The sequence below is a fragment of the Ictalurus punctatus genome, chromosome 2 (assembly GCF_001660625.3).
Source record: "Ictalurus punctatus breed USDA103 chromosome 2, Coco_2.0, whole genome shotgun sequence".
Taxonomy (NCBI): Eukaryota; Metazoa; Chordata; class Actinopteri; order Siluriformes; family Ictaluridae; genus Ictalurus; species Ictalurus punctatus.
In genome coordinates, this window is record NC_030417.2 from 38,587,003 (window position 1) to 38,611,822 (window position 24,820).

The 24,820-nt window shown below is 42.2% G+C and overlaps 1 protein-coding gene across 4 annotated transcripts in view; it reads left to right on the top strand.

Moving 5' to 3' along the window:
• Positions 1 to 24,820, top strand: part of mybpc2a (myosin binding protein Ca) — a 39,798-nt gene that overhangs the window by 7,823 nt on the left and 7,155 nt on the right. Inside the window, exons 2-21 of one of the 4 annotated variants that reach the window (XM_017495857.3) lie at positions 7,028 to 7,060; positions 7,764 to 7,787; positions 10,282 to 10,296; positions 11,537 to 11,611; positions 11,698 to 11,846; positions 12,797 to 12,914; positions 13,011 to 13,059; positions 13,317 to 13,373; positions 14,135 to 14,310; positions 17,221 to 17,353; positions 17,458 to 17,582; positions 17,672 to 17,777; positions 18,415 to 18,575; positions 19,298 to 19,463; positions 20,755 to 20,861; positions 20,975 to 21,004; positions 21,529 to 21,671; positions 23,007 to 23,166; positions 23,330 to 23,434; positions 23,700 to 23,888. In XM_017495857.3, coding sequence (XP_017351346.1) covers positions 7,028 to 7,060; positions 7,764 to 7,787; positions 10,282 to 10,296; positions 11,537 to 11,611; positions 11,698 to 11,846; positions 12,797 to 12,914; positions 13,011 to 13,059; positions 13,317 to 13,373; positions 14,135 to 14,310; positions 17,221 to 17,353; positions 17,458 to 17,582; positions 17,672 to 17,777; positions 18,415 to 18,575; positions 19,298 to 19,463; positions 20,755 to 20,861; positions 20,975 to 21,004; positions 21,529 to 21,671; positions 23,007 to 23,166; positions 23,330 to 23,434; positions 23,700 to 23,888 — 2,121 coding nt within the window. The remainder of the gene's footprint in view (positions 1 to 7,027; positions 7,061 to 7,763; positions 7,788 to 10,281; positions 10,297 to 11,536; positions 11,612 to 11,697; positions 11,847 to 12,796; positions 12,915 to 13,010; positions 13,060 to 13,316; positions 13,374 to 14,134; positions 14,311 to 17,220; positions 17,354 to 17,457; positions 17,583 to 17,671; positions 17,778 to 18,414; positions 18,576 to 19,297; positions 19,464 to 20,754; positions 20,862 to 20,974; positions 21,005 to 21,528; positions 21,672 to 23,006; positions 23,167 to 23,329; positions 23,435 to 23,699; positions 23,889 to 24,820) is intronic. The other 3 variants (XM_047161688.2, XM_017495867.3, XM_017495876.3) reach the window with 3 other exon arrangements.

Here is a 24,820-nt window from a genome sequence, read left to right on the forward strand (position 1 = left end):
CCTCGCTTTACCTGGCTTTACCTCTCTTTACCTTGCTTTACCTCTCTTTACCTCGCTTTACCTTGCTTTACCTCTCTTTACCTCTCTTTACCTCGCTTTACCTTGCTTTACCTCGCTTTACCTTGCTTTACCTCTCTTTACCTTGCTTTACCTCTCTTTACCTTGCTTTACCTCGCTTTACCTTGCTTTACCTCTCTTTACCTCTCTTTACCTTGCTTTACCTCTCTTTACCTGGCTTTACCTCTCTTTACCTTGCTTTAACTCGCTTTACCTCGCTTTACCTTGCTTTACCTCTCTTTACCTTGCTTTACCTCTCTTTACCTTGCTTTACCTCGCTTTACCTTGCTTTACCTCTCTTTACCTCTCTTTACCTTGCTTTACCTCTCTTTACCTGGCTTTACCTCTCTTTACCTTGCTTTAACTCGCTTTACCTCGCTTTACCTTGCTTTACCTCGCTTTACCTATCTTTACCTCGCTTTACCTCTCTTTACCTCGCTTTACCTCTCTTTACCTCGCTTTACCTCCTGTCTCCAACTCGTTCCTGCAAAAATGGAAACTCTTATAACCGAGTTTTCATCTCATCCTGACGTCCAGCCTACCGTGCGTCCTGTCGTTAAACGTGTACAGACACGTTACGAAGAAAAATAAAGCCGGGAAAGAAGCGGCCGAGATCGTCGGTGCGTCCGCTCGGTGTGTATAGCGGCTAGGACAAACGGTCCGCTTGTTTCGCTAATCCGATCCGAGAACGATGCTAGCACCAAAATCAGCACGTAACCCGTAAATTCAACAACCCACTTTCACACTATTTCATTTTATTTACGTATATGACGTATATACACAGTATATACTGTAAATATGACAAAAAATACAAGCCACGCCTCCACAATCGACATGAACAACGCATCACCTGCTAGCGTCAACGTAGCGTCGTGTAAGACGTATGAATCATTTGCAAAACTTTCAAACTCTTTCTTCATTTTCAGAACAAGCTCTAAAACTAATGATACCTTCTCTGTAAATCTGCCTATCTACACACACACACACACACACACACACACACACACACACACACACACACACACACAGTCTCCGTGTCTCATGGCATTACCTCACATCTTGGCCATGCTGATGACGTGTGTGTGTGTGTGTGTGTGTGTCCGGTGATAAATTACACACAGGTGGTGAAATATGATTTAGCGCCGTTCGGATTTTGTCCTGGACTTTAACGATATTTGTTTTTACGTCACGCTGTCACCTTTATTCTTATTTTTGCTTCCGAAAGCCAACTTTTGTTTCGTTTACGTTGTTAATTTCTTTCAGTTCATTGCTTCCACTGATTCCACTGTCTTAAATAATGAATATTAACGAAAAATAAATGAATGTATGATATGAAAGAACGATCGTGTATGTTAAGGTGAGATTATTATTTACTTATCTGAGGCGTTTTTCAGTTCTGTTCCTCCACTCCAACTTGCTGATTTTATATATATAAATACACCATGTGTAGAAATGTTAGAATGTGCAATATTTATTAGGGGATTAATATATGTATTTACAAGCCTGGAAACACACACACACACACACACACACACACACACACACACACACACACACACACACACAAACACACATATGCCGTAGTCATGCAGGGTTCCTCTGAGTTCTCCATGTTCTGCTCAGAAACATGCCAGTAGATTGTGTACGCTCAGTGATTAGTGGACTGGTGATTAGAGATTAGTGATTAGCGGATTGGTGATTAGCGGACTGGTGATCAGTGATTAGTGATTAGTGATTAGTGGACTGGTGATCAGTGATTAGTGATCAGTGGACTGGTGATTAGCGGACTGGTGATCAGTGATGAGTGATGAGTGATTAGTGGACTGGTGATCAGTGATTAGTGATTAGCGGATTGGTGATTAGCGGACTGGTGATCAGTGATTTAGCAGAGTGGTGATTAGTGGACTGGTGATCAGTGATTAGCGGAGTGGTGATTAGTGGACTGGTGATCAGTGATTAGCGGAGTGGTGATCAGTGATTAGCGGAGTGGTGATTAGTGGACTGGTGATCAGTGATTAGCGGAGTGGTGATCAGTGATTAGCGGAGTGGTGATTAGTGGACTGGTGATCAGTGATTAGCGGAGTGGTGATCAGTGATTAGCGGAGTGGTGATTAGTGGACTGGTGATCAGTGATTAGTGGACTGGTGATCAGTGATTAGTGATTAGTGGACTAGTGATCAGTGATTAGTGATTAGTGATTAGCGGACTGGTGATCAGTGATTTAGCAGAGTGGTGATTAGTGTTCTGGTGATCAGTGATTTAGCAGAGTGGTGATTAGTGTTCTGGTGATCAGTGATTAGCGGAGTGGTGATCAGTGATTAGCGGAGTGGTGATCAGTGATTTAGCGGAGTGGTGATTAGTGGACTGGTGATCAGTGATTAGCGGAGTGGTGATTAGTGGACAGGTGATCAGTGATTAGTGGACTGGTGATCAGTGATTTAGCAGAGTGGTGATTAGTGGACTGGTGATCAGTGATTAGCGGAGTGGTGATCAGTGATTAGCGGAGTGGTGATTAGTGGACTGGTGATCAGTGATTAGCGGAGTGGTGATCAGTGATTAGCGGAGTGGTGATTAGTGGACTGGTGATCAGTGATTAGTGATTAGTGGACTAGTGATCAGTGATTAGTGATTAGTGATTAGTGGACTGGTGATCAGTGATTAGTGGACTGGTGTTCCGGGGTGTATCCCCACCTCATACCCAGTATTCTCGGGATAGACTTTGAATACGCCGCCACCCTCACAAAAAGAAACAGCTCGCTGAACATTAACGAATGTAGGAACATTTTGCGCCACTCTATTTGTTTGATGAAACATCCCAAATGGGCGGAGTTATGGGTGGGGTTACCATTTATATATATATATATATATATATATATATATATATATATATATATATATATATTTTATTATTATTATAAAGAAATCAAATGAACGATTCCCTCCATGGAAACAAAGCACCAATACACACATTATACACAATACAAGAGTTAGAATCACTTATTTATATCAATCACATGCAAAAATTGCATTAAAAAAACATTGCCCGTTTCTTATTAATGACTTGAAAGACAAAAAATGAAGACAACAAGCGAGTAGCCTATAAAAGAAGGAGGAGTTTGTGATATCTGATGTGCTGCAGTGGCTGAGCTGTATTACTGGAAGTAAAGAATTACCACGTGCCGAACACAGGAGGCGCTCTTTAGCCGTTTTTTCGTTTTAGTCACCATTTTGTCAGCTGTGCATGGAGTTTGGAGTTTTGTGTGCCCTTACTAATTCTCATCTGCATTTCTCGATGCGGTGTGCATAAACCAGGCGTTCCGTCTGAAAACGTTTATACCCCGCTTTACTAAAAGTGACAGAACTTTGAAAGACTCTCTCATCTCCCGTCTCCGATTCCTTCTTCGGACCGTCTTACTGTCTCTGAGTGCAGAGCTGAGGGGGAGAGCAGGGGAAAAATAAACGTGACAAGAAATTCGCAGCACATGGACATTCCCAAGAGGTTAGAGAGATACCGAGAGAGAGAGAGATGACTTTGACAGCAAAAACTGAACCTAGGGACGGTAGAAGCCTCAGCATAACATGACTCGGGGACATAAATTCCTTCTCAAGCGCTCGTGATATCTCATCTCTTTCGTTACAAAAAAAAACCTGTTTATGGTTGATTTTCCCGGAGCGTCAGAATAGCGGCGTGAACAGGTGATCCGTTCCGTAGCAGAGCTCCATGTTTGGTCCTGCTTGGAGAAACAGACCTATAAAAAGAGAAACCTGCAGATAGAGCGACAGATGAGGGTATTTATAGAGAGACGGACGAATTCGAATCGCATATTCACACTTTTCTCAAGTGATATTCGTTAAATGTAGCCGAGATATCGGACTCTATCACCCCCTTCATCGGCACCACAACACGATCTGTCTCTCTAATTATTTTCTCGCATGCCTCCTTAGTCTGCTTCTCGGTTCACTCGCACAGTAAATCCCACGGATTACATTCGGGGCCCTGGTCCGACTGGAAGTCTCTTCCAAGGACTTCAAAATTTTAAATACGATAATAGATACGATGTTAAAACCTGATCTCTGTTAATAGCTTGATAACGAAACTATTAAAGTTGACAGATGCATTAGATCATCCACGGCACAATAAGAGTGATGAAATGATTACATGCACTTAGATAGATAGATTTGTGATTTTTAATTAAAAAAAAAAACAAAAAAAGTCTTTCTAGCCCGTAACGCTCGACTTGGGTCATGCTCTGATTTCTACAAAGCAGGAAAGTTCAAGCCTTCCTTGTTAGGGATGTGTGTGAGAAGCATCGGCTAAAATGGAGACCAGATCTAGGGGGCGTGTCACTCTGTGTAATCACATGACTACCATGACTGTCACCGATGAGCTGCGTGAATCGACAGTCTGAGCGAGAAAGAAATCAAAACGTCTTTATTTTAGTTAAAAAAAAACCCCAAATAATCCACTTTAAGCACTATTCGGACGCGATCAAGTTTCCAAGGGGACGTGGATTAACTCCACCCTTTGCAGCTGCCCCTCTATAATCTTATTTACATCAACGTCGGCCAATTTGTTGCTTTGTTTTTGTCTCCTCCTCTGAGATAATTACAGATGTATTTAATTCCATATTTAAAACTCCAAAACGGTTACATTGACGAGGGGAAAGTTAGGCGTATTCAGAGTCGGGTTACGCGGACCCGTAAGTTGATTTTCAGAACACAAACACTCGCCTTTAGGCCTGAAAAAAAAAACATGGACTGAACAAAAAAAAATATATTTTTCTTTGCTGTCAAGTGTAACGCCAAAGCAAAAGACAATTTCCATCCATGCATTTATCCTTGAGGGTTGCAGGGAACCTGGAGCCGATCCCAGGGAGCATCGGGAATAAGGCGGGGTACACCCTGGACGGGGTGCCAATCCATCACACACACATTCACACACCCATTCATACACTACGGACACTTTCGACATGCCGATCAGCCTACCATGCATGTCCCCATGGACTGGAGGAGGAACTCGGAGCACTTGGCGGGTCGAACCCGCGACCCTGGAGGTGTGAGGCGAACGTACGAACCACTACACCACCAAAAGGCAATAATAAATTGAATAAATTCATGTTAGACCAAAAAAATCCCAGGTAAAATTTAGCCTTTCTGTGAATCTGTGAAATTTGTATTTGACCAATCAGCACTGTCCAGCATGTCAAGCTCCACCCTAATGGTTCCTGTTTACGCAATGAAAAGATTCCTGAACTGGTCTTTGAACGGTTCGTTTGTGTGTGTGTGTGTTTTTTTTTTCATGTTTAAAGTTTTTATGAAACTGAAACCTCTCTGTTGTAATATTATATATGGAACCTTTAAGAGTTCCGCTGTTCACACAAATCAAAGAACCAAAGAACTTTTAGAGTTTTTAGACTATGCGTTCGCTACTCCAGAGCGCGAGTAACATTTTCTGGAACTACAGCAAAGAAATTAAAATCGGTTCCGGCTCCTTGGGTGCAAACAAGCCAACAGGTCACGTGTTCCTAAAAACGGTTCCTGCAACGGAGGTCTGTTTTATAATTGCCATGTTGTGTCTGGCTGTGTTCTTGCTACACCTGTCAGTGGATTAGATTGGATTGTGTTTGGCAGTCTGCTCCATCTTGTGACTCAAAGGGCTTCTTGGTCGTTCGACGAGATCCTTTTACGGCCGGATGAACAATGCCAAACTCTAATGAGAACCAAACACAACACCGGTTAACAGAATCTCACCGTGAAAGACAAACCTTGTCCAAAATAGAGGTGTCGACCCTTCAGTATGTCTTCCAAACCCTCAGGGTGGGTCTCGCAACCCGACCCCATGGGGAACCCAGGCCAAGCGACGTGTCCTGTGTCCCAGCATCGCGAGGAGTTGATAAGTGGAGAGACGATCTGTTCCTGGTTTGGAACACTGGGGGTCAGTGACTGCTTTTGGGAGAAGTTCGTGAGAGAATTTTAATTGAAATGATTCCACAGCTCTAGATGTGTGAGGACAGATCGGGGTAACGATATCGGGAATCTGGACCTGTCATGCTAATAAAACTCCAAGGAAGCTAAAACTGATTGAGATCCCACTTTCAGCGTGCGTTGCAGATTCCAGTAATTGTATCCAGTTACGTCCTTGTTCAGAGATATCGCACTAAACAAGACTGGTCATGTGATCACAATCTGCAGGCACCAGTTTATCCCCTTTTGATGTAAAGTGGGTGGGGGTAAAACTTTCCATTACGCTTGCATAAGCTTTACTATCACCAATCATAAGGCTGATACTTTTCTAATCCCGCCCACTCAGATTTTTTTTTATAAACAAGAGTTCATATTTTGAGTCTAAGCAACCTTGTGAATGAAAGCTATTCTAGAAAGTGTAAGCTAAACAAGAGCGCAAACGCTAACATAGGAAGAGTAGTTACTGTATCAATCTATAATGAACCGCGTTGTGATTCTCGTCGCTCATGACATTGTGTTGAATTGCATTCGAGGGCTTGCTCGTTACAATATTAGGTCACGCCCATTAGGAGAGTTCTCTGATCTCCACCGTCTTCAAACCTTGCTGTACGTTTAATAGAACTTTGAACCTTGTCTCCTCCAAATATATTCCCTGCAATATACTGCGAATTTTATTTCCCATCCCCGTCCTAATTTCTGCAAAATGTTTTTATTTATTTGATTTATTTATGTGTTCAAAGTATCTAGTGCCTTTCTAACACTAAAGGTCACTTTACAAAGTATGTAACACACACACAAAGAAGAAATAAATTGTCATTTATATTTTATAGAATTACACACACACACACACACACACACACACACACACACACACACACACATATATATATATATATATATATATATATATATATATATATATATATATATATATATATATCCTTATTTATTTATTTATTTATTTTTGCTAATTACGAATTTGTTCCTTTTAAAAACTCTTTTTTAGCTCCTACAAAACAGGAAGCAGCTCCTCCTGCTGGTGAGTTTCCTCATGTTACTACTGCTCTAACAACAGCTAGCAATGCTAACAGAAATACCATTGTCATGATGACAACAACAACAAAAAAAATCTACTTCTTGGATTTATTTATTAAATTAAATAATAACAATAACTCACTTGGAATACTAACTTTTGTATAAATAGTGAATAGTGTGCAAGCTAATTTATTTTGGTGAAATTATACACACCTGACTGTCACACGCTCACACTAGCAAGCAACAACTCATGGCACATGGCATGTTGCTTGTAGGTTGTTGTTTGTGGGCGTGGCCAGTGTGTTTCCTCATTATTCCCTCATTGTATGTTTAAATGACCAGTGTGTTTTTTTCTGATTATTATTATATTAGTTGTGATTTATGTGTCTAGTACTTATGATACCATGACATAAGACTAATTCTAGTGGTACAAAAGGTTACAGGATAGTGTGTGTGCGTGTGTGTGTGTGTGTGTGTGTGTGTGTGTGTGTTTTAAATCTTGTCAAGGACCAACTATCCCCACGAAGATAAGAAATATCTGACAGTTTGGACCTTGTGGGGACATTTGGTTGGTCCCCATAAAGACAAGGATAATAAGACGTGTGTGTGTGTGTGTGTGTGTGTGTGTGTGAGATGTGATGATAATTTAACTGTTTCTTGTCCGCATATTAACCCTTTCTGACTGCTTGTTGCTTCTTCTCATGCAGAAGTGGATGAAGGATGTGGGGACGGTAAGGAAAAGGAAACGACCCACCCAGCTGACTTTGTGTTTCTATCTCTGTGTGTGTGTGTGTGTGTGTGTGTTTAGGTTCACGTGGCGTGTGTTTGCTGATCAGCCGCTCACGAAAATGAGCGTGCGGTAAAATTGCGAGCGTCCGTGTGGCCAAGAGCCCGTTATTATGAGCATGCTTGACACGCGTACACGCAGTACCGCGAGCGTGCGACGCGCTGTCCGCGTGAGCTTGCACGTCACCGGGGAGCTACGACGGTGTTACGTTGAACGTGCAAATGCACACATGTCGCTAGGCATGCATGTGAGTCAGTCACTGACTCTGGCGGTGGATTTCCGCGTCCGTTCCAGAGGTTCTGACTGGCGTGTGTTATGAGGTTTCATTTTGAAGTTCTGTAAGCAAAACACTGGGTGATGCAGCGAGTCGCGCTGTGAATCGATCGCACCCTTCCACCTGGCCACGTTCGGGAAATTGGTGGAAGTGCTGAGCTTCCATGGGTTTGACGTGGATTGAAAAGAAAAGACTGGAATGCAAAAGCATCATTGGCGGTGTATTAAAAACACTGTAGCGTTCGTTACCGTGATATATACCTGGTTTCCATGCAGTATGAGTATATATCGGAGTCTGTGTGTTTTGTGCATGAATGAGAACGCGGTTCATGCTCCACAGAGCGAGGCAAATATAAGCGGTTCCCAATCCCAATCCGAAATTTGGGATGGCATGCACTGAGTGACCTTTACGCTTTTTTTTACCCTGCTCTGAAACACCTCATTAAACATATGAAATGAATAGTCTGCCTCTTAAGGCGTTTTCACACTTACTCGAGGATGGATTCTGGGCTTGTTTGGGGGCGGGGCTTAGAATCGAACGTTTGCGTTCACATCGAAGAATCCCTTCCTCCTCGGAACCATGGCTCGATTGCACAACTCCTTTTAGTGCATGCAGGTTTGCATAATGGTAGGCACTAGGTTCTTCATCCAACATCCAAGTGGCCATCATGCATCAAACGTGGAGCTGATCTCGTTACAGTCCTGTAACGACGCCACAACAACCTGGACCAATCGAATTACTCGGCATGCCGACACCTTCCACACCAGTTACCATGGTTCTGGTGAAGTGAATCCCAGACCACCGTTTTCAAGAGGGACCGGTATGGAATGTCTCCGGAACATTCCAGTGCTTGAAAACAGCGTTCATACCTCACCCAGAAGCCTGAAAAGAACTTCATGCACTAGTGAGGTATATCAGAGCGATGAGGATGAAATCTAGCTCCACTATGTTCTTGTCAGTGTCTTCGTGTGATGATTCTCCCTGCTGGCGTGCAAGTTTGGTACGGGCGGTTTTTGGACACCACCGTAATTGGAATCATTTCCAGTGACACCTTTTGTAGTTTTGTAAGATCAAACCAGAAAAACAAGTAAATAGGACCAGACCAAACAACTCTGCCAGGATAGAGCACGGTGGGCTAAACAGTGCTGAGAGACGACACCTGGGAGAAGACAACGTTCCTAAAGTCGAAGATCACGCGACTCAGGATTGAGACGTGCTGCTCGCTGAGAAGACTCGAGACAAAAGCACTTCCTCTAATTATAGAGCGTCTGATGGCTGAGAGGAATGAGAAGGTGATATTGGTGGCGTGGAATTGGTAACAGCCTGCTGGAGCCTTAATATGTGTCTTCTTCTTCGACCCTGTTCCTGGAGATCTACCTTCATGAAGACTTTATCTCCAACATAATGGTGCCCACCTGACCATCTAATCATTGCCTGAAGAAGTTCCTAGAAGTGTGTTAGATTTTGGTTGGAGATGAAACCTCCAGGAAGGAAGGAAGGTAGTGTAGATCTCCAGGAAGGTAGTGTAGATCTCCAGGAAGGTAGTGTAGATCTCCAGGAAGGTAGTGTAGATCTCCAGGAAGGTAGTGTAGATCTCCAGGAAGGTACTGTAGATCTCCAGGAAGGTGGTGTAGATCTCCAGGAAGGTGGTGTAGATCTCCAGGAAGGTAGTGTAGATCTCCAGGAAGGTAGTGTAGATCTCCAGGAAGGTGGTGTAGATCTCCAGGAAGGTCCAGGAAGGTAGTGTAGATCTCCAGGAAGGTAGTGTAGATCTCCAGGAAGGTGGTTGGTGAGAACTGCTTTAAAGCGTCATACCTAATTGAGGAAATTCAGCTCTGTCGCTGGTCTGAGCTCAGGTTTGGCTCCTCTAGTCTCCAAGTTTTCTCATTTCCTTGTTTTATACGCTTAGTTTCAAGTCACCTTGCTCGTCTGTATAGACATACCGATAATGACAACGACTACCAACAGTCTGGGGTTCAAAAAAAATCGGTTTAACCAACTGCTACGTCTTCATTCTGAAGTCCTAACAGGACAGGAGACATGGGTTTGAGTGTAAGTGTGTGTAAATGTAATTCAAGAAGGTCATATGTTCAAAAGGCTCTACTATCTTTACTCGCTAATCTCTCTTTCTCCCTCTCTCTCTTTCTCGTTCTCCTTGATGCAGAGTTGCCAGAGGATGGTAAGACACACAAATCCCTTTAGCATGTATTTGTCTATGACATATACATGGGGGAAAAAATATTATTGTGATTATTATTACTCTGTAGGAAAGAACAAGAGTGTCTTTCGCATCCTACGGCAGAACCTACGGAGAAAGAAAGCAGCCATTCAAACATTTCGCCTTTCAAACATCGTACCATGTTGTTATGTAACATGTTTATTTAAGTCTACGAGGTATGAAGCGAAATTGTAGCTTTTGTAAAAACTCTGTATTTAAATTGTATTTAAAAATGTTTTTTTTTTTTTTTTTTTTTACGTTGAAACGTAATCAACGACCGGATGGTGTGATGAACAAGAGGAGTCACTGTTGCCATCCTGACGTTGATTATTTTCCAATAACAGCGCATCCTGAAGTGTTTTATTCCTCTTATACCACGGCGATTTACTGACGATTTTCACCAGTTTATTAAAGAACATCACATCATCCTTTTTTTTATCCATTTATTGTTACATTTAAAGTTAGTTCCCGTTCTCACTTACGTTATAGCAGCTACAAGCGGTCGTTCTTTCACGTCTTTATTCTCTCTCTCGAAGTTAATTAAAAAAGAAAACCCTACTGAAAAAAACACCCCAACAGAAACCGTAATAAAACCTGTAATGGTTTTAATGGTCATAATGGGAATTGTATTGGTTTTATTGGACACTGTAATGGTCTCTGTGGGTCTTTACTGGTAATTATTTTGCCTTATATTGGTGGCATGTTATCTCTAGTGGATACCATTATCCACCAGTAATGGTAATGGTTTTAATGGTTAGCTGATGCTTTGTAATGTTTTTTTTTTAGTAGAAACCATTAGAATTTCTGTGATGGTTTCTATTCCATCAGCAACTTTACATCAACGGTTCCACATGGTTAAAAAAAAAAATCCATTTACGTTTCTATTAAATATCATAACGAACGCGTTAATATAAACCTGTGATGTGCAGCTGCACTACTGTCAGAGCTGCTGTTCTAGAAAATTAATCAACGCCTCCTGACCCATCAGAATCCAGAATTTATCAGCGCTGTGGTGTTCAGTGTAATATCGGATATGCCTAGCTGAAATATGACGCTATTTGTTTCAAAACGGTTCCTACAGGAGGTTGTGTAACTGACAGGAAAGCGTCGTCCCTCCAGCCGGTCTGTTCTGCCCTTAAATTTAAAGCTCCGTGATTGGTTGATTTCACTCTCATGTGACTTCTCTCTGCTACACTTTTAGACCACGTGCCCGGAGATGAGCGACAGATATCTGGCCTCATTGTGGAGAAGCCCCAGAGCGCCACGGCAACCAAAGGTCAGAGGTCATCGAAACTGTAAAGAGTTATAGGAAGTAAGTGATTGATTGGAATGACCTTGGGTTTAAAATGTTTTCGGCTATAGGGAAAAACATAACGTTCGTAGCCAAGGTGGACTCGTCAAATCTTCTGAGGAAGCCGGCGTTGAAGTGGCTGAAAGGGAAGTGGTTGGACCTGGGCAGCAAAGCTGGCAAACACCTGCAGTTTAAAGAAGCCTATGACAGGAACACCAAGGTGTGTGTGTGTGTGTGTGTGTCTCGTGTTTGACTTGTCATGATCGTATAAATCGAGGTTTTTTGAGGTTATAAGGCCCATAGATGCTCTCACTTACACACAGAATTCTCTTATATATTCACATCTTGTAGTGTTCTCCAACACACTCGTGAGAGAACCCTGTGTGATGCACTTTCTACCACTAAATACCAGGTTCAGGTGTGTTGGAGCCTGGGAAAAACAAAAATTTGGACTTTCCATGGGTCCTGGTGGACTGGGCTGGAAAACATTGGCAGAAAATGCCAATGAAGATTTTCCTAACATTCACATAAAATGTTCGCAGGTATTCATTGTTGTCACAGACTGACGAAATGCTCTCGCATCTACATGAAATTCGCATAAGATTTGCATGAAAGTCTCTCATGTTAGTATGAAATATTCTCATATACACATAAAACGCTCTCGCACGCACATAAAATGTTTTCACATTCACATCGACTGTTTTTCGCACTCACACAAAACGCCCTCGCATTCACACAGAATGCTCTCACGTCTCCATAAAATTCGCATAAGATTCTCTCATATTAATATGAAATATTCACGTTTCCACATTCGCACAAAATTCTCTCGCATTCACGTAAAATTACTCTGGCATTCACATGAAATACTCTCGCATTTACGTAATGATTTCACACGCACACAAAATTCTCTCACATTCACATAAAATACTCTCGCATTCACATGAAATACTCTCGCATTTCCGTAATGATTTCACACGCACACAAAATTCTCTCACATTCACATAAAATACTCTCGCATTCACATGAAATACTCTCGCATTCACATAAAACACTCTCGCATTTCACAGTCGCATGAAATTTTTCTCTGCCAAACACGTAAATTGCACTCGCATTCAGATAAAAAGCTCACATTGAAAAAAAAAACACCTTCACATTCTCTGTTTATCGCAGATATACACTTATGAGATGACCATCGTGAAGGTGGTTGAGGGAGATGCGGGAGGCTATCGCTGTGAGGTCACGTCCAAGGACAAGTGCGACAGCTGCACTTTTGAGGTCACTGTTGAAGGTATAAAAGAACAGCTAGTTAATTAAACAAACTCCTGTATCTGGTGTGTACGTATGTGTGCAGATTCATTCATGGTCGCTTTATTTTGTCCGTCAGCTGCACAAGAGGCTCAGCAAACCAACATTCTGGAGGCCTTCAAACGATCGTGAGTCTGTGTGTGTTTGTCTCGTTGTCTCTCTGTCACCAATAAAAGTGCTTCTAATAATTGTAATAATGCTGAAGTAACACGTCCACAGTAAACACACTAAATAATTATGCAAAGTACCGTAAATGCTGGAGTAGCATGGCCATGATAACACTAATAAATGTGCATATTGCAATGAGGTTAATACAGAAACTATTCAGTATACATCATTCTGCTGTATAATTACCGACACATGTATATTTATGTTTCCCCTACAGGGGAGATGCAGGAGAGGACGCTGGAGATCTGGATTTCAGTGGTCTTCTTAAGAAAAGGTCCAGAATTCCTTACTAAGCCCTCAGACTGTTCCTTAAACCCTGATACACAATGTCAGCAAGGCACCAGGTGGTCTAGTACCAGAGCATTAAAATCCAGCACATAAACGCAACGTCATGTACATTTACGGCATTTGGCAGACGGCCTTATCCAGAGCAACTTACATTTATCTCATTTACACAACGGAGCAGTTGAGGGTTAAGGGCCTTGCCCAAGGGCCCAACAGTGGTAGCTTGGCAGCACTGGGGCTTGAACTCCTCACCTTCTGGTCAGTAACTCAGAGCCTTTAGCCACTGAACCACAATGCCCGGTGGTGGCTCATCCAATGTCAGGGATGTATGACACATTCAGCATGGCTGCATGCCACAAAATCCACCATTTTAAAAGTTGTAAACATGTATTCACCAAAGATAGCGAATTTTCTGGGATGTACAGTATATTGTGGACTGAGGTAAGCCAAGGCTCAGCTATTTTCATACTTGGCTGTTTAAATGATCGCCTGCTACAGCATTGGCAACAATCAGTTCGCACCCCCCCCCCCCCCCCCCCCCCCCCCGCCAACCCCACCCAACACACACACACACACACACACACACACACACACACACACACACACACACACCCGCTGGCTTTTATGAATTCTCTGTCTCACCGGATGTTTTGAAACGCTAATACTTACGCTTCCGTCTTCGTATAAACGGAAGTGAAACGTGAAAAAGTTACACCGAAGAATTCGAATTTACAAATGTTTATTGGTTAGAGAGAGGAAGCAGAAGGAGGAGCCCGAGGTGGACGTGGACGTGTGGGAGATCCTAAAGAATGCGAAACCCTGCGACTACGAGAAGATCGCATTCGAGTACGGGATCACTGACCTGCGAGGAATGCTGAAGAGACTGAAGGCGATGAAGAAGCATGTGGAGCCTAAAAAGAGTGACGGTGAGTGGTACATACACACACACACACACACACACACACACACACGAGTATCAATATGGTCACACTGAGGATTCTGTATCCTAGCACTAAGCAATTAAAAGTAATTACTGGATAAATTAATGGATAAAAGGTCATTATGAAGTCACATGCTATAACCAGGTGGTAAATAAGGGGGTTTAGGATGTGGTGCTCCACTTCTCAACGTGGATATGAACATTTTTTTCAATGTTTCAACCTTTTTTTAATCAGTGATCGGACATTGGGAACACTGGTGATCAGTGATTGGCTGTCAGGAACGATGGTGATCAGTGATTGGTCATTGGGAATGATGATCATCATTGATTGGCCATTGGCAACAGTGGTGATCAGTGATTGGTCATTGGGAACAGTGGTGATCAGTGATTGGTCATTGGGATCAGTGGTGATCAGTGATTGGTCATTGGGATCAGTGATGATCAGTGATTGGTCATTGGGAACAGTGGTGATCAGTGATTGGTCATTGGGAACAGTGGTGATCAGTGATTGGTCATTGTTGATCAGTGGTGATCAGTGATTGGTCATTGGGAACAGTGGTGATCAGTGATTGGTCATTGTTGATCAGTGGTGATCAATGATTGGTCATTGGGAACAGTGATGATCAGTGATTGGTCATTGGGAACAGTGGTGATCAGTGATTGGTGATTGGGATCAGTGGTGATCAGTGATTGGTCATTGGGAACAGTGATGATCAGTGATTGGTCATTGGGAACAGTGATGATCAGTGATGATCAGTGATTGGTCATTGGGAACAGTGATGATCAGTGATTGGTCATTGGGAACAGTGATGATCAGTGATGATCAGTGATTGGTCATTGGGAACAGTGGTGAAACAATAACAGGAACAATGACCTTGATTGACCTTTTTTTTTTTTTTTACGTCTCCAGTGAGAAAAAAATAGTAACGCTTACGTTTACATTATAACGTGCAATAGAAGTACAGTGACCTCTTCCTCTATAACGGGCTCCACCGCCTGAGAGAGGTACGATCCAAACGCAAAGTTTATTTCTGAATAAACACTATTTAGGACACAGTCTCTGTCTTAAAGCCAAGCAACAGTCTCAGAACCAAACGAATGTGCAGTAGCACTTAAAGTGTTAAATATGAAGTGTTAAACGCAGGGTTTAACTTTATAACTTAAATATCTGACTCTAATTGATAATAACTGATAACTTAATGTAACCAATACCTAAGAATAAAATCTTTTAGTTAGTGAAAGTAATAAATTGGTTTTATTGAACAAAAAATATACATAAAGTAAGGTTCCTGAGAATCTAATCTAATCTGATCTAATCTAATCTAATCTAATCTAATCTAAGGGAAACAAAGGCAAAATGTCTCCAGTGTGGTCTCAGTATGTATATATATGTGTGTGTGTGTGTGTGTTTAGATATAAAACCGTATACTGCGAATGAAGTTATTTCCTAAACCTGTTTGATCTTTATGACATCACAACATTGTTCACCACGAAATACGGTCCGGAGTTCGACGGCGCTGTGGTGTAATTGTGGGCGTAATTGTGTAGAGGTTCCTCGTTTATCACCAGCGCAGACGGACATGAAGAGCGTGTGAAGATATTTCAGGAGCGTGTGGACCGTATGGTCTAACAGGAACAGCGTACCTCACAGTTTGTAGAACAGTAATGACCTGACTTCTGGGCAACATTTGCAGCGTGCGGCTCCAGAAGCAAAGGCACGATATTCCCTCTGGAAATTTCCATAGGAAAACAGTCCAAGGAGTTCTGACGCCGATCTTATTACAGTTTCTACATCTGTGTCTACTTTTAGCGTTCAAAACAGTGTTACTATGAATACAGACTTCAATACACTGTAAAAGACACGCTACTAGCGTCACATACATGTAATATAAATAAAATTGGTTCCACTCCGCCCACATTTTTACATTTTTTCCTACATACTTTTGAATGTGGGTGGAATAAAATAAAATCTCAGATGCCGCGAGTGAACCTTCTGACGTCACTTACACATTTGGATGACCGTGTAATACGAAGCAGTGCCATAACGTGAAATTAGAAATGACCTTATATGGTCGTGGGCGTTGTTTCAGCTCAGGACAGATGGCATTTGCTGCTATTGTCAAGCAAATGTTTGACGCCGAACACAACAGCGCTTCACCTTCACACGTTCACTGAGAGGAGGATAACGGTCGAGAGGCAGGAATTTGGCCAATAGCTGCTGCAAACCTTTTATAATCGACCAATCGGTGTGTGAGAAGGCGGGACTTGCAGAGAGGGGTTAAATCATGCAGAATTACACCATAAACACATCATAATGAAACTAAAGCCGGACACTTTCTCAAATTTAGAAATCCCGGCCGGACTCTTCTTTAAAGGTCTGTAAAGAGGTTGTACGGTCACTGTACGGTGTCTACTTTTGAGAAGTTTTGTGTTTGTTGTGTCTGTGTTTGTTGTGTCTACCTTTTTAGAACATTTGTGTTTGTTGTGTCTATTTCTGATAAGTTTTGTGTTTGTTGTGTCTGTGTTTGTTGTGTCTATTTCTGAGAAGTTCTGTGTTTGTTGTGTGTATTTCTGATAAGTTTTGTGTTTGTTGTGTCTGTGTTTGTTGTGTCTGTGTCTGACAGGTTTTGTGTTTGTTGTGTCTGTGTTTGTTGTGTCTATTTCTGAGAAGTTCTGTGTTTGTTGTGTCTGTGTTTGCATTTCTTTCTGTAATTTGTTCTAGTTTTTGCTGTGTTTGTTTTGTCTCTATTTGTTGTGTCTTGTTTTGTTTTCATCGTGTTTGTCTTTGTCGCGTTTGTGTTTGTTGTGTCTGTGTCTGAGTTTGAGCCTTCTCTGTCCATATGTTTGAGTTTCCGCTTGTTGTGCTTGAGACATCTCAATGTTTGTTGTGTCTCAGCCTTCCTAAAAAAGTTGGACCCTGCGTACTCGGTGGAAAAAGGGAAGAAGATCCAGATGTCTGTGGAGCTGACGGATCCTAATCAGCAGGTCAAGTGGCTGAAAAACGGGCAGGAGATCAAACCTTCAGCAAAGTAAGTGTGTGTGTGTGTTTGTGTGTGTCAGAGAGAGAGAGAGAGAGAGAGAGATAAATACTGAATGTTATTTTCTTTAAGACAGGAGTCTTTATTGTCTGCAGGTACGTGTTTGAGAGTATCGGGGGGATCCGAAAACTCACCATCAACAAGTGCACGCTGTCGGACGACGCTGCATACGAGTGTGTGGTCGGGGAGGAAAAGTGCTTCACTGAGGTCTTTATACAAGGTGAACCGTCCAACCATCAACACTGATTCTGTGAAATTTTCTCCTTTACTTTTTCACTGATGTGTGTGTGTGTGTGTGTGTGTGTGTAGAGCCTCCGGTCACCATCACCAAGCTGCTGGATGACATCCATGTTGTGGTGGGGGACAAAGTGGAGTTCGAGGTGGAAGTGTCCGAAGAAGGAGCCAGCGTTAAATGGTGAGATTTTATTCAGTTTGTTTGCACTGAATGCTGTGAAACAGACTGGAACCCTGTCCCGGGTGTACCCCGCCTTGTGCCCGATGCTCCCTGGGATAGGTTCCAGGTTTCCCCGTGACCCTGAAGGAAGGATAAGCGGTAGAAGATGGATGAATGAATGGATGGATGGATGTGAAACAGCACTCTATCGCCCCCTGCTGACGGAGTTGTGTGTTTTGTCCTGAGCCACACTATAACATTTCTATAATCATAACCTGTTTTGAAAAACCTCGGAATAAAGCAACTCTCTCTCTCTCTCTCTCTCTCTCTCTCTCTCTCTCTCTCTCGTTAACGGTCTTTCAAGCATGACATCAAGTTTGTCCCCCAGACACTACATGCCGTTTTACGGGATATGATGATGAAAATATTGTACTTTCATTGGACTCTTGCTTCATTTAATTGTCTTTTGTTTTATTTTTTACTTCGCACGTCTCTCCGAAGTCATATTATTCCTTGGCAAACTCATCCAGATATTGTATTCTCTGACTTTTTTCTTCTCTACACGTCTCTCAGAACTCACCCAGTGTTGGTTCCCATCATGTTTACTTCTCTTCACATCTGCCTGTGTTGTTTTGTTGTTGTTGTTGTTATTTTTAAGGATGAAGGATGGAGTGGAGTTGAGTCGGGACGGAAAGTATCGAATTAAGAAGGAAGGGAAGAAACACTGGCTGACCATCAACGAGGCCACCAAGGAGGACATTGGAACGTACTACGTCTACACCAGTGGGGGGCAGTCGAAGGGAGAGCTGGAGGTGGAAGGTATTTCTAATAGGGTTTGTGTAATCAGTAACAGAAACGTTAATATGCGCATTTATTTCCGTTCCTGATCCGTGTCCGTATTCTTTCATCCTCGCAGGGTTACCTTGTTATTGTTATCGCTAGCGCAGTTACACTGGAGTTTAACAGGCGATGGACATTTCAAAGATCTCAGGCGTAAGGGATAACGCTTTAATTAATAACGCCCCTAAAAACAAAACAGCAAGAGCTTCATTTCTCACCATTTTCCAGCAGCGTTGAACGTCATATCGATGACGAATCCAGCGTAGAAGTAGTGGAGCTGTCGGAGAAAATGCTGGACTCAAAGCCCCAGAATGCACTGCGGCTACGGTATACGAAGCTCTATGGGAGGTTTGACTCGGCTAGTTAGCGATGTAGGAGATGAAGAGTGTGATTGAGGGGTTAGCATGAAAGTGATTATGAAGACTAACGGACTAAAGCGCCGCTGCATCGCTGTCTTTAGGTAGAGATGAAACGAGGGCTAAATCCCACTGCGCAACTATCTGCAGGTAGTTGAATGGCATCGTGGGTAATGTAGGAATCCAAATGAAAGAAAACTCATAACCTCGTTGTACAATAAACCTTGGACGCCATTTAAGATCATGCAGATTGTTTAAGGAGGATTTTACTTTCATGAATAAGTATAGAGTTTCTACTGAGTTTGTGTGTGTGTGTGTGTGTGTGTGTGTGTGTGTGTGTCTCAGATAAGCAGCTGGAGGTGCTGCAGAGTATCGCTGATCTGACGCTGAAGGCCGCTGAGCAGGCCGTGTTTAAATGTGAGGTTTCTGATGACAAAGTCACGGGGAAGTGGTTTAAGGATGGAGTGGAGGTCATCCCGAGTAACCGCATCAAAATGTCACACATCGGCAGGTAAACCACACACACACACACACACACACACACACACACACACACACACACACACACACACACACACAGACACACACACACATACATACATACACACACACACACCGTGCTCGCATCAACGCAACATACTGTGACAAGTACAGAATACCCATAATGCATTGTGCCATGGTGTATAGATTGCACGATGTGGATTGGAACACATCCAAGTGTGGAGGCTAATAATGAGCCTGGTGTTTAAGTGTGCTCTGTAGTGAATAACAGTGTGGATCGAGACACGTCCATTGTGCAATTCGTTAGTGTGTGTAATGCCTGTATACTGTGTGATGGTGAGAAGTGTTTATTTGGTTTATGTGGTTAATAATGGAGTGGATTGGGACACGCCCACACTGGGCTTAGTTCTTGGTCTACTCTATATAGTGAAGCATATTGTGGATTAAGACACATCCATTATGAAAAGAATGTTTATGTGGCCTATATAGTGAATAAGGTGTGAATTGAGACATGTCCTTGGTGAACTGAGGATTAGAGAATAAGGTACATGGTTTGGGACACGTTCAACTAATAACAGCGAGACACTATTTAGGCTAGCTAAATAGTGAACAGTGTGTAGATTGGGACAAACGCACAGTGGGGGGACTGATGACATTAGGATGATTATGATGGTGTTTATGTGGCCTGTTTGGTGAATAAAAGTGTGGATTGGGACACGTCCAGAAGGGACTCAGTGAGAAGTTCTTATGTGGTGAGACTTTGATGGTATTTAGGTGGCCTATATAGTGAGCTGGGACACATCCAGAGTGGACTGGTGTTTATGTGGCATACATAGTGAACAATTATGTGGATTGAGGCACATCCACACTGGACAGTTCGTGTTGGTGCTTTTTCTGGCCCGATGTAGTGAATAGGACTGTGGATTGGGACACAGCCACATTGGACTGCTGATGGCAAAACATTTGGTATTAGGAATAAATGTGTGGATTGGGACACGGCCACACTGGATTCATGATATACAGTCAATATGGGTATGCCATTTGGGACACGTGCACATCATTAGTTGTGTTTCCTGTACAAGTGTGCTATGTAGTGCTGAGTGTACGTAGTGCACTTTTCAGTGTAGGGTCTAGTAAATTTTTTGAACACAGCCACCATGTACACTTAGCAATGTAATCAAACATACTGTGACTTCATTGATACCACGGAAACTGACACTAGTGTTCCGAGGTCACTGTGAGGTCGTGCAGGATGCTGTTGCCATGGTAACACGTGGTCTTTTACGGTGGGGGTCACTCAGGATCCACAAGTTGACGATTGATGACGTGAAGCCGGAGGACGCAGGAGATTACACTTTCGTCCCTGACGGCCACGCGCTCTCCCTTTCGGCTAAACTCAACTTCTTAGGTAATACACACACACACACACACACACACACACACACACACACACACACACACACACCAGTATTCAACCACGTTGAGTTACTTTGTTTAAATGATCTGATTTATTTCCCACAGAAATCAAGATCGACTATGTTCCTCGTCAGGGTGAGTATCTCGTTTGTTGATCCTTTATCAATATAATACAGGATATTATTATATTTAATTAAAGCTGCAGTCTGTAATTTGTAGAGGTGTTTGTAAACCTGTAGAAATCATAGAATTTCACAGATACCACAGAAAAACTCCTAAGAGACAGTTTATGTGACTTATATGTGATTCCATGCAGTATATTAATCTAGTTTCTTTGTTTGAGGCTTCTGTTTTTTCTGGTCCTGAAATTAACTCCGCCCCAGATTGATAGCACATGCAAAGAACAAGCTGATTTCCTAATGGAGCCTAGGGAGGATTGTTCATGTTTCCCAGTTTTGTGCTTTTGCCTTAGCAGTTATGCAATCTGCGGAATTTCTAATTCAAAATATAAAATACAGGGTGGAGTCGATGCAAATTTCTCGTAATTTCTGTTTTTTTATTCCTTATAAATTAATGGAACAGTTCGTGAGGCGGACTCTAGGACCCTGTTGTAAATCTCACATGTTTTCCCTCGTTTTCTTGACTTTCTTTACATCCAGATCCACCGAAAATCCACCTGGACACCACGGGAAGTCTGGTGAACAAGAACACCATCATTGTGGTGGCGGGGAATAAACTGCGTCTGGATGTGGAGATCACGGGAGAACCGGCGCCCACCGTCTGCTGGAAGAAAGGAGACAACGTGAGAACCAACAAACATTCATTATTTATTATACATTTATAGTCAATGCTGTACAGGAACCAGACAGTCTGAAGTGGGAACTAAGTTCTTAACATTCCTTCTTTGATATAGTATTTTTAGTTCATATCTATCTATCTATCTATCTATCTATCTATCTATCTATCTATCTATCTATCTATCTACCTACCTATCTCTACATAGAGAAAATATATTGAAGTGAGGCATACACTTTGGTATCAAAAGCTGCACTAAGATCAAGCAACACAAGCAAGGATACACAAGAGGCTCAGAGGCCAGCATTCCGTCATTTACCACTTTAACCAGTGCTGTCTCAGTACCGTAATGAGGCCTTAATTAGTTAGTTAGTTTGGTGTCTAGTTTATTGTCTACATAGTTAGTTGTCTAGTTTGTTGTCTACATAGTTAGTTGTCTAGTTTGTTGTCTACATATTTAGTTGTCTAGTTTGGTGTCTAGATAGTTAGTTGTTTAGTTGGTTGCCTAGTTTGGTGTCTAGGTAGTTAGTTGTCTAGTTTGTTGTCTACATATTTAGTTGTCTAGTTTGGTGTCTAGATAGATAGTTGTTTAGTTGGTTAGTTGGTTGCCTAGTTTGTTGTCTAGGTAGTTAGTTGTCTAGTTTGGTGTCTACATAGTTAGTTGTCTAGTTTGTTGTCTAGGTAGTTAGTTGTCTACATAGTTAGTTGTCTAGTTTGTTGTCTAGGTAGTTAGTTGTCTAGTTTGGTGTCTACATAGTTAGTTGTCTAGTTTGGTGTCTACATAGTTAGTTGTCTAGTTTGTTGTCTAGGTAGTTAGTTGTCTAGTTTGGTGTCTACATATTTAGTTGTCTAGTTTGTTGTCTACATAGTTAGTTGTCTAGTTTGTTGTCTAGGTAGTTAGTTGTCTACATAGTTAGTTGTCTAGTTTGTTGTCTAGGTAGTTAGTTGTCTAGTTTGGTGTCTACATAGTTAGTTGTCTAGTTTGGTGTCTAGATGGTTAGTTGTCTAGTTAGTTAGTTAGTTGTGTAGTTAGTTTAAGTTAATACTCTTTTTGGCCTGACAGTTAACATTTCGTCATTGATGATTTTTTTGTTATCTTATATTACAGTGGAGAGATATACTGATCTAGCATCGTAAAGGACCTTTCGAGACTGAGAAGGCTCTGCTTCTGTGCAATTTTGAATGCAAACAATTTAGCTGTAAATTGTAGACACCATGTTCAAGTGGTCTGTTTTAAAGTGTGTGTGATCGTTAAACCAGGGTGCTAGTTTTGGTAATGACCTGCGATATTGTAGATCCGAGATGTGTGTGTGTGTGTGTGTGTGCGTGCATGTGTAAACAGGAGATGACAGCCTCTGAGGGACGAGTGCGTGTGGAGAGCAGGGCGAACCTGAGCAGTTTTGTGATTGAGGGAGCAGAGAGGTCGGATGAAGGACTTTACACCATCACCGTGACCAATCCTGCAGGAGAGGACAAGGCCGAGGTCATGGTCAGGATCGTGGGTGAGAGAGAGAGAGAGAGAGAGAGAGAGAGAGAGAGAGAGAGACTGTCTTACACCTCACATTCCTTTATCATGACTCCGTCTTTCTCACACTCTGTTCTACATCTGTATGTACTCCCACAGTTACAGCTTTCTTTCTTTCTTTCGTGTATTTCTGTGTTCAGATGTTCCTGATCCACCAGAGAACGTGCGCTGCACAGGCGTGGGTGAGGACACGGCCTCCATCCTCTGGGACGCGCCCAAATTTGATGGTGGTTCACTACTTAAAGGCAAGATCAGTGGAGTTTCTGTAACCATCCAAAAGTTGCCTATTTTCCTACAACAGCACATCCATTAGTGCTTTATTCCTCTTACACCACGTCTGTTTCCCAATGATTAACCTTTTATTTTATTTTTAAATAAACATGACATCAGATACTTTAGCTGTGTAAAATGTAAAGTTTTGAATACCGCCCTCTGACCAATCAGAATCCAGAATTCTACAGCACTGTGGTATACTCATCTTTATCGTAGTTGCTTTATTATTGTCTCCAGGTTATCTGATGGAGAGGAAGAAGAAAGGCTCATCCAGGTGGACCAAGCTGAATTTTGACATCTATGAGTCGACCGTGTATGAAGCGAAGAAGATGATCGAGGGCGTGATGTACGAGATGAGAGTGTTCGCCGTCAACAGCATCGGGATCTCCCAACCCAGTGCCGTCTCTAAACCCTTCATGCCTATCGGTGTGTGTGGAGTTTTAAACGTACAGTGTAATACCATGACAGTGAACGTGTTAGGAACGGCACAGGATAGAATTCAGGTAGCTAGTAGAAGCTACATTAGAGACTTAGATCAGAATTCAGAGTCAAGTCCATTGAAGTCCAGAAGTTACATCAATATTTATGAGGGGAAAGTTGCTGGTATTCAAAATACGTTCCATTAGTCTTGAGTAAAAGTGTCCGAGATGGGGGATTTCACCAGCGTCTAGACCAATGACTTTAACACCTGCCTTTAAACCTGAACAAATATCAAGGATAGAAACTGCAGACTGAAGAAGAAAATGGTTAACGCTAACATATATAATACAACGTAGCATCAAAAATAATAATAAATATACCAACATGATGATGTATAAATGAAAAGACTGAAGCGAGCGTTGAAACAAATCTAACAGGAATCGAGTATATCGCTAATACCTGTGTATTGCTGCATGAATAGTCCTAGTTGTAATAATGAGTCTTTACGGGTCACGTATACACTACAGCACAGTGAAATTCTTTGCCTCGCATACCCCAGCATGTTAGGAAGTTGGGGTCAGGGCGCAGGGTCGGCCATGATACAGCGCCCCCTGGAGCAGAGAGAGGGTTAAGGGCCTTGCTCAAGGGCCCAACAGAGGCAGCTCGAACCCCCGACCTTCCGATCAGTAACCCAGAGCCTTAACCGCCAAGCCACCGCTGCTTCTTGATTGCATTAATCACTGGGTTAATTAAACAAAATGGCTTCCACACTCATTATTCAGCAGCACATAGAATAGCACTTGATCCAGCACAGCCTAATTAATATCTCTCGCTCTCTCTCTTTATTTATATATATATATATATATTTATTTTTTACACCATCAAACTTTTGTAAGTTGGAATCTCGGGGGCATAAAGAGACTTTCCATTCGGGTCGA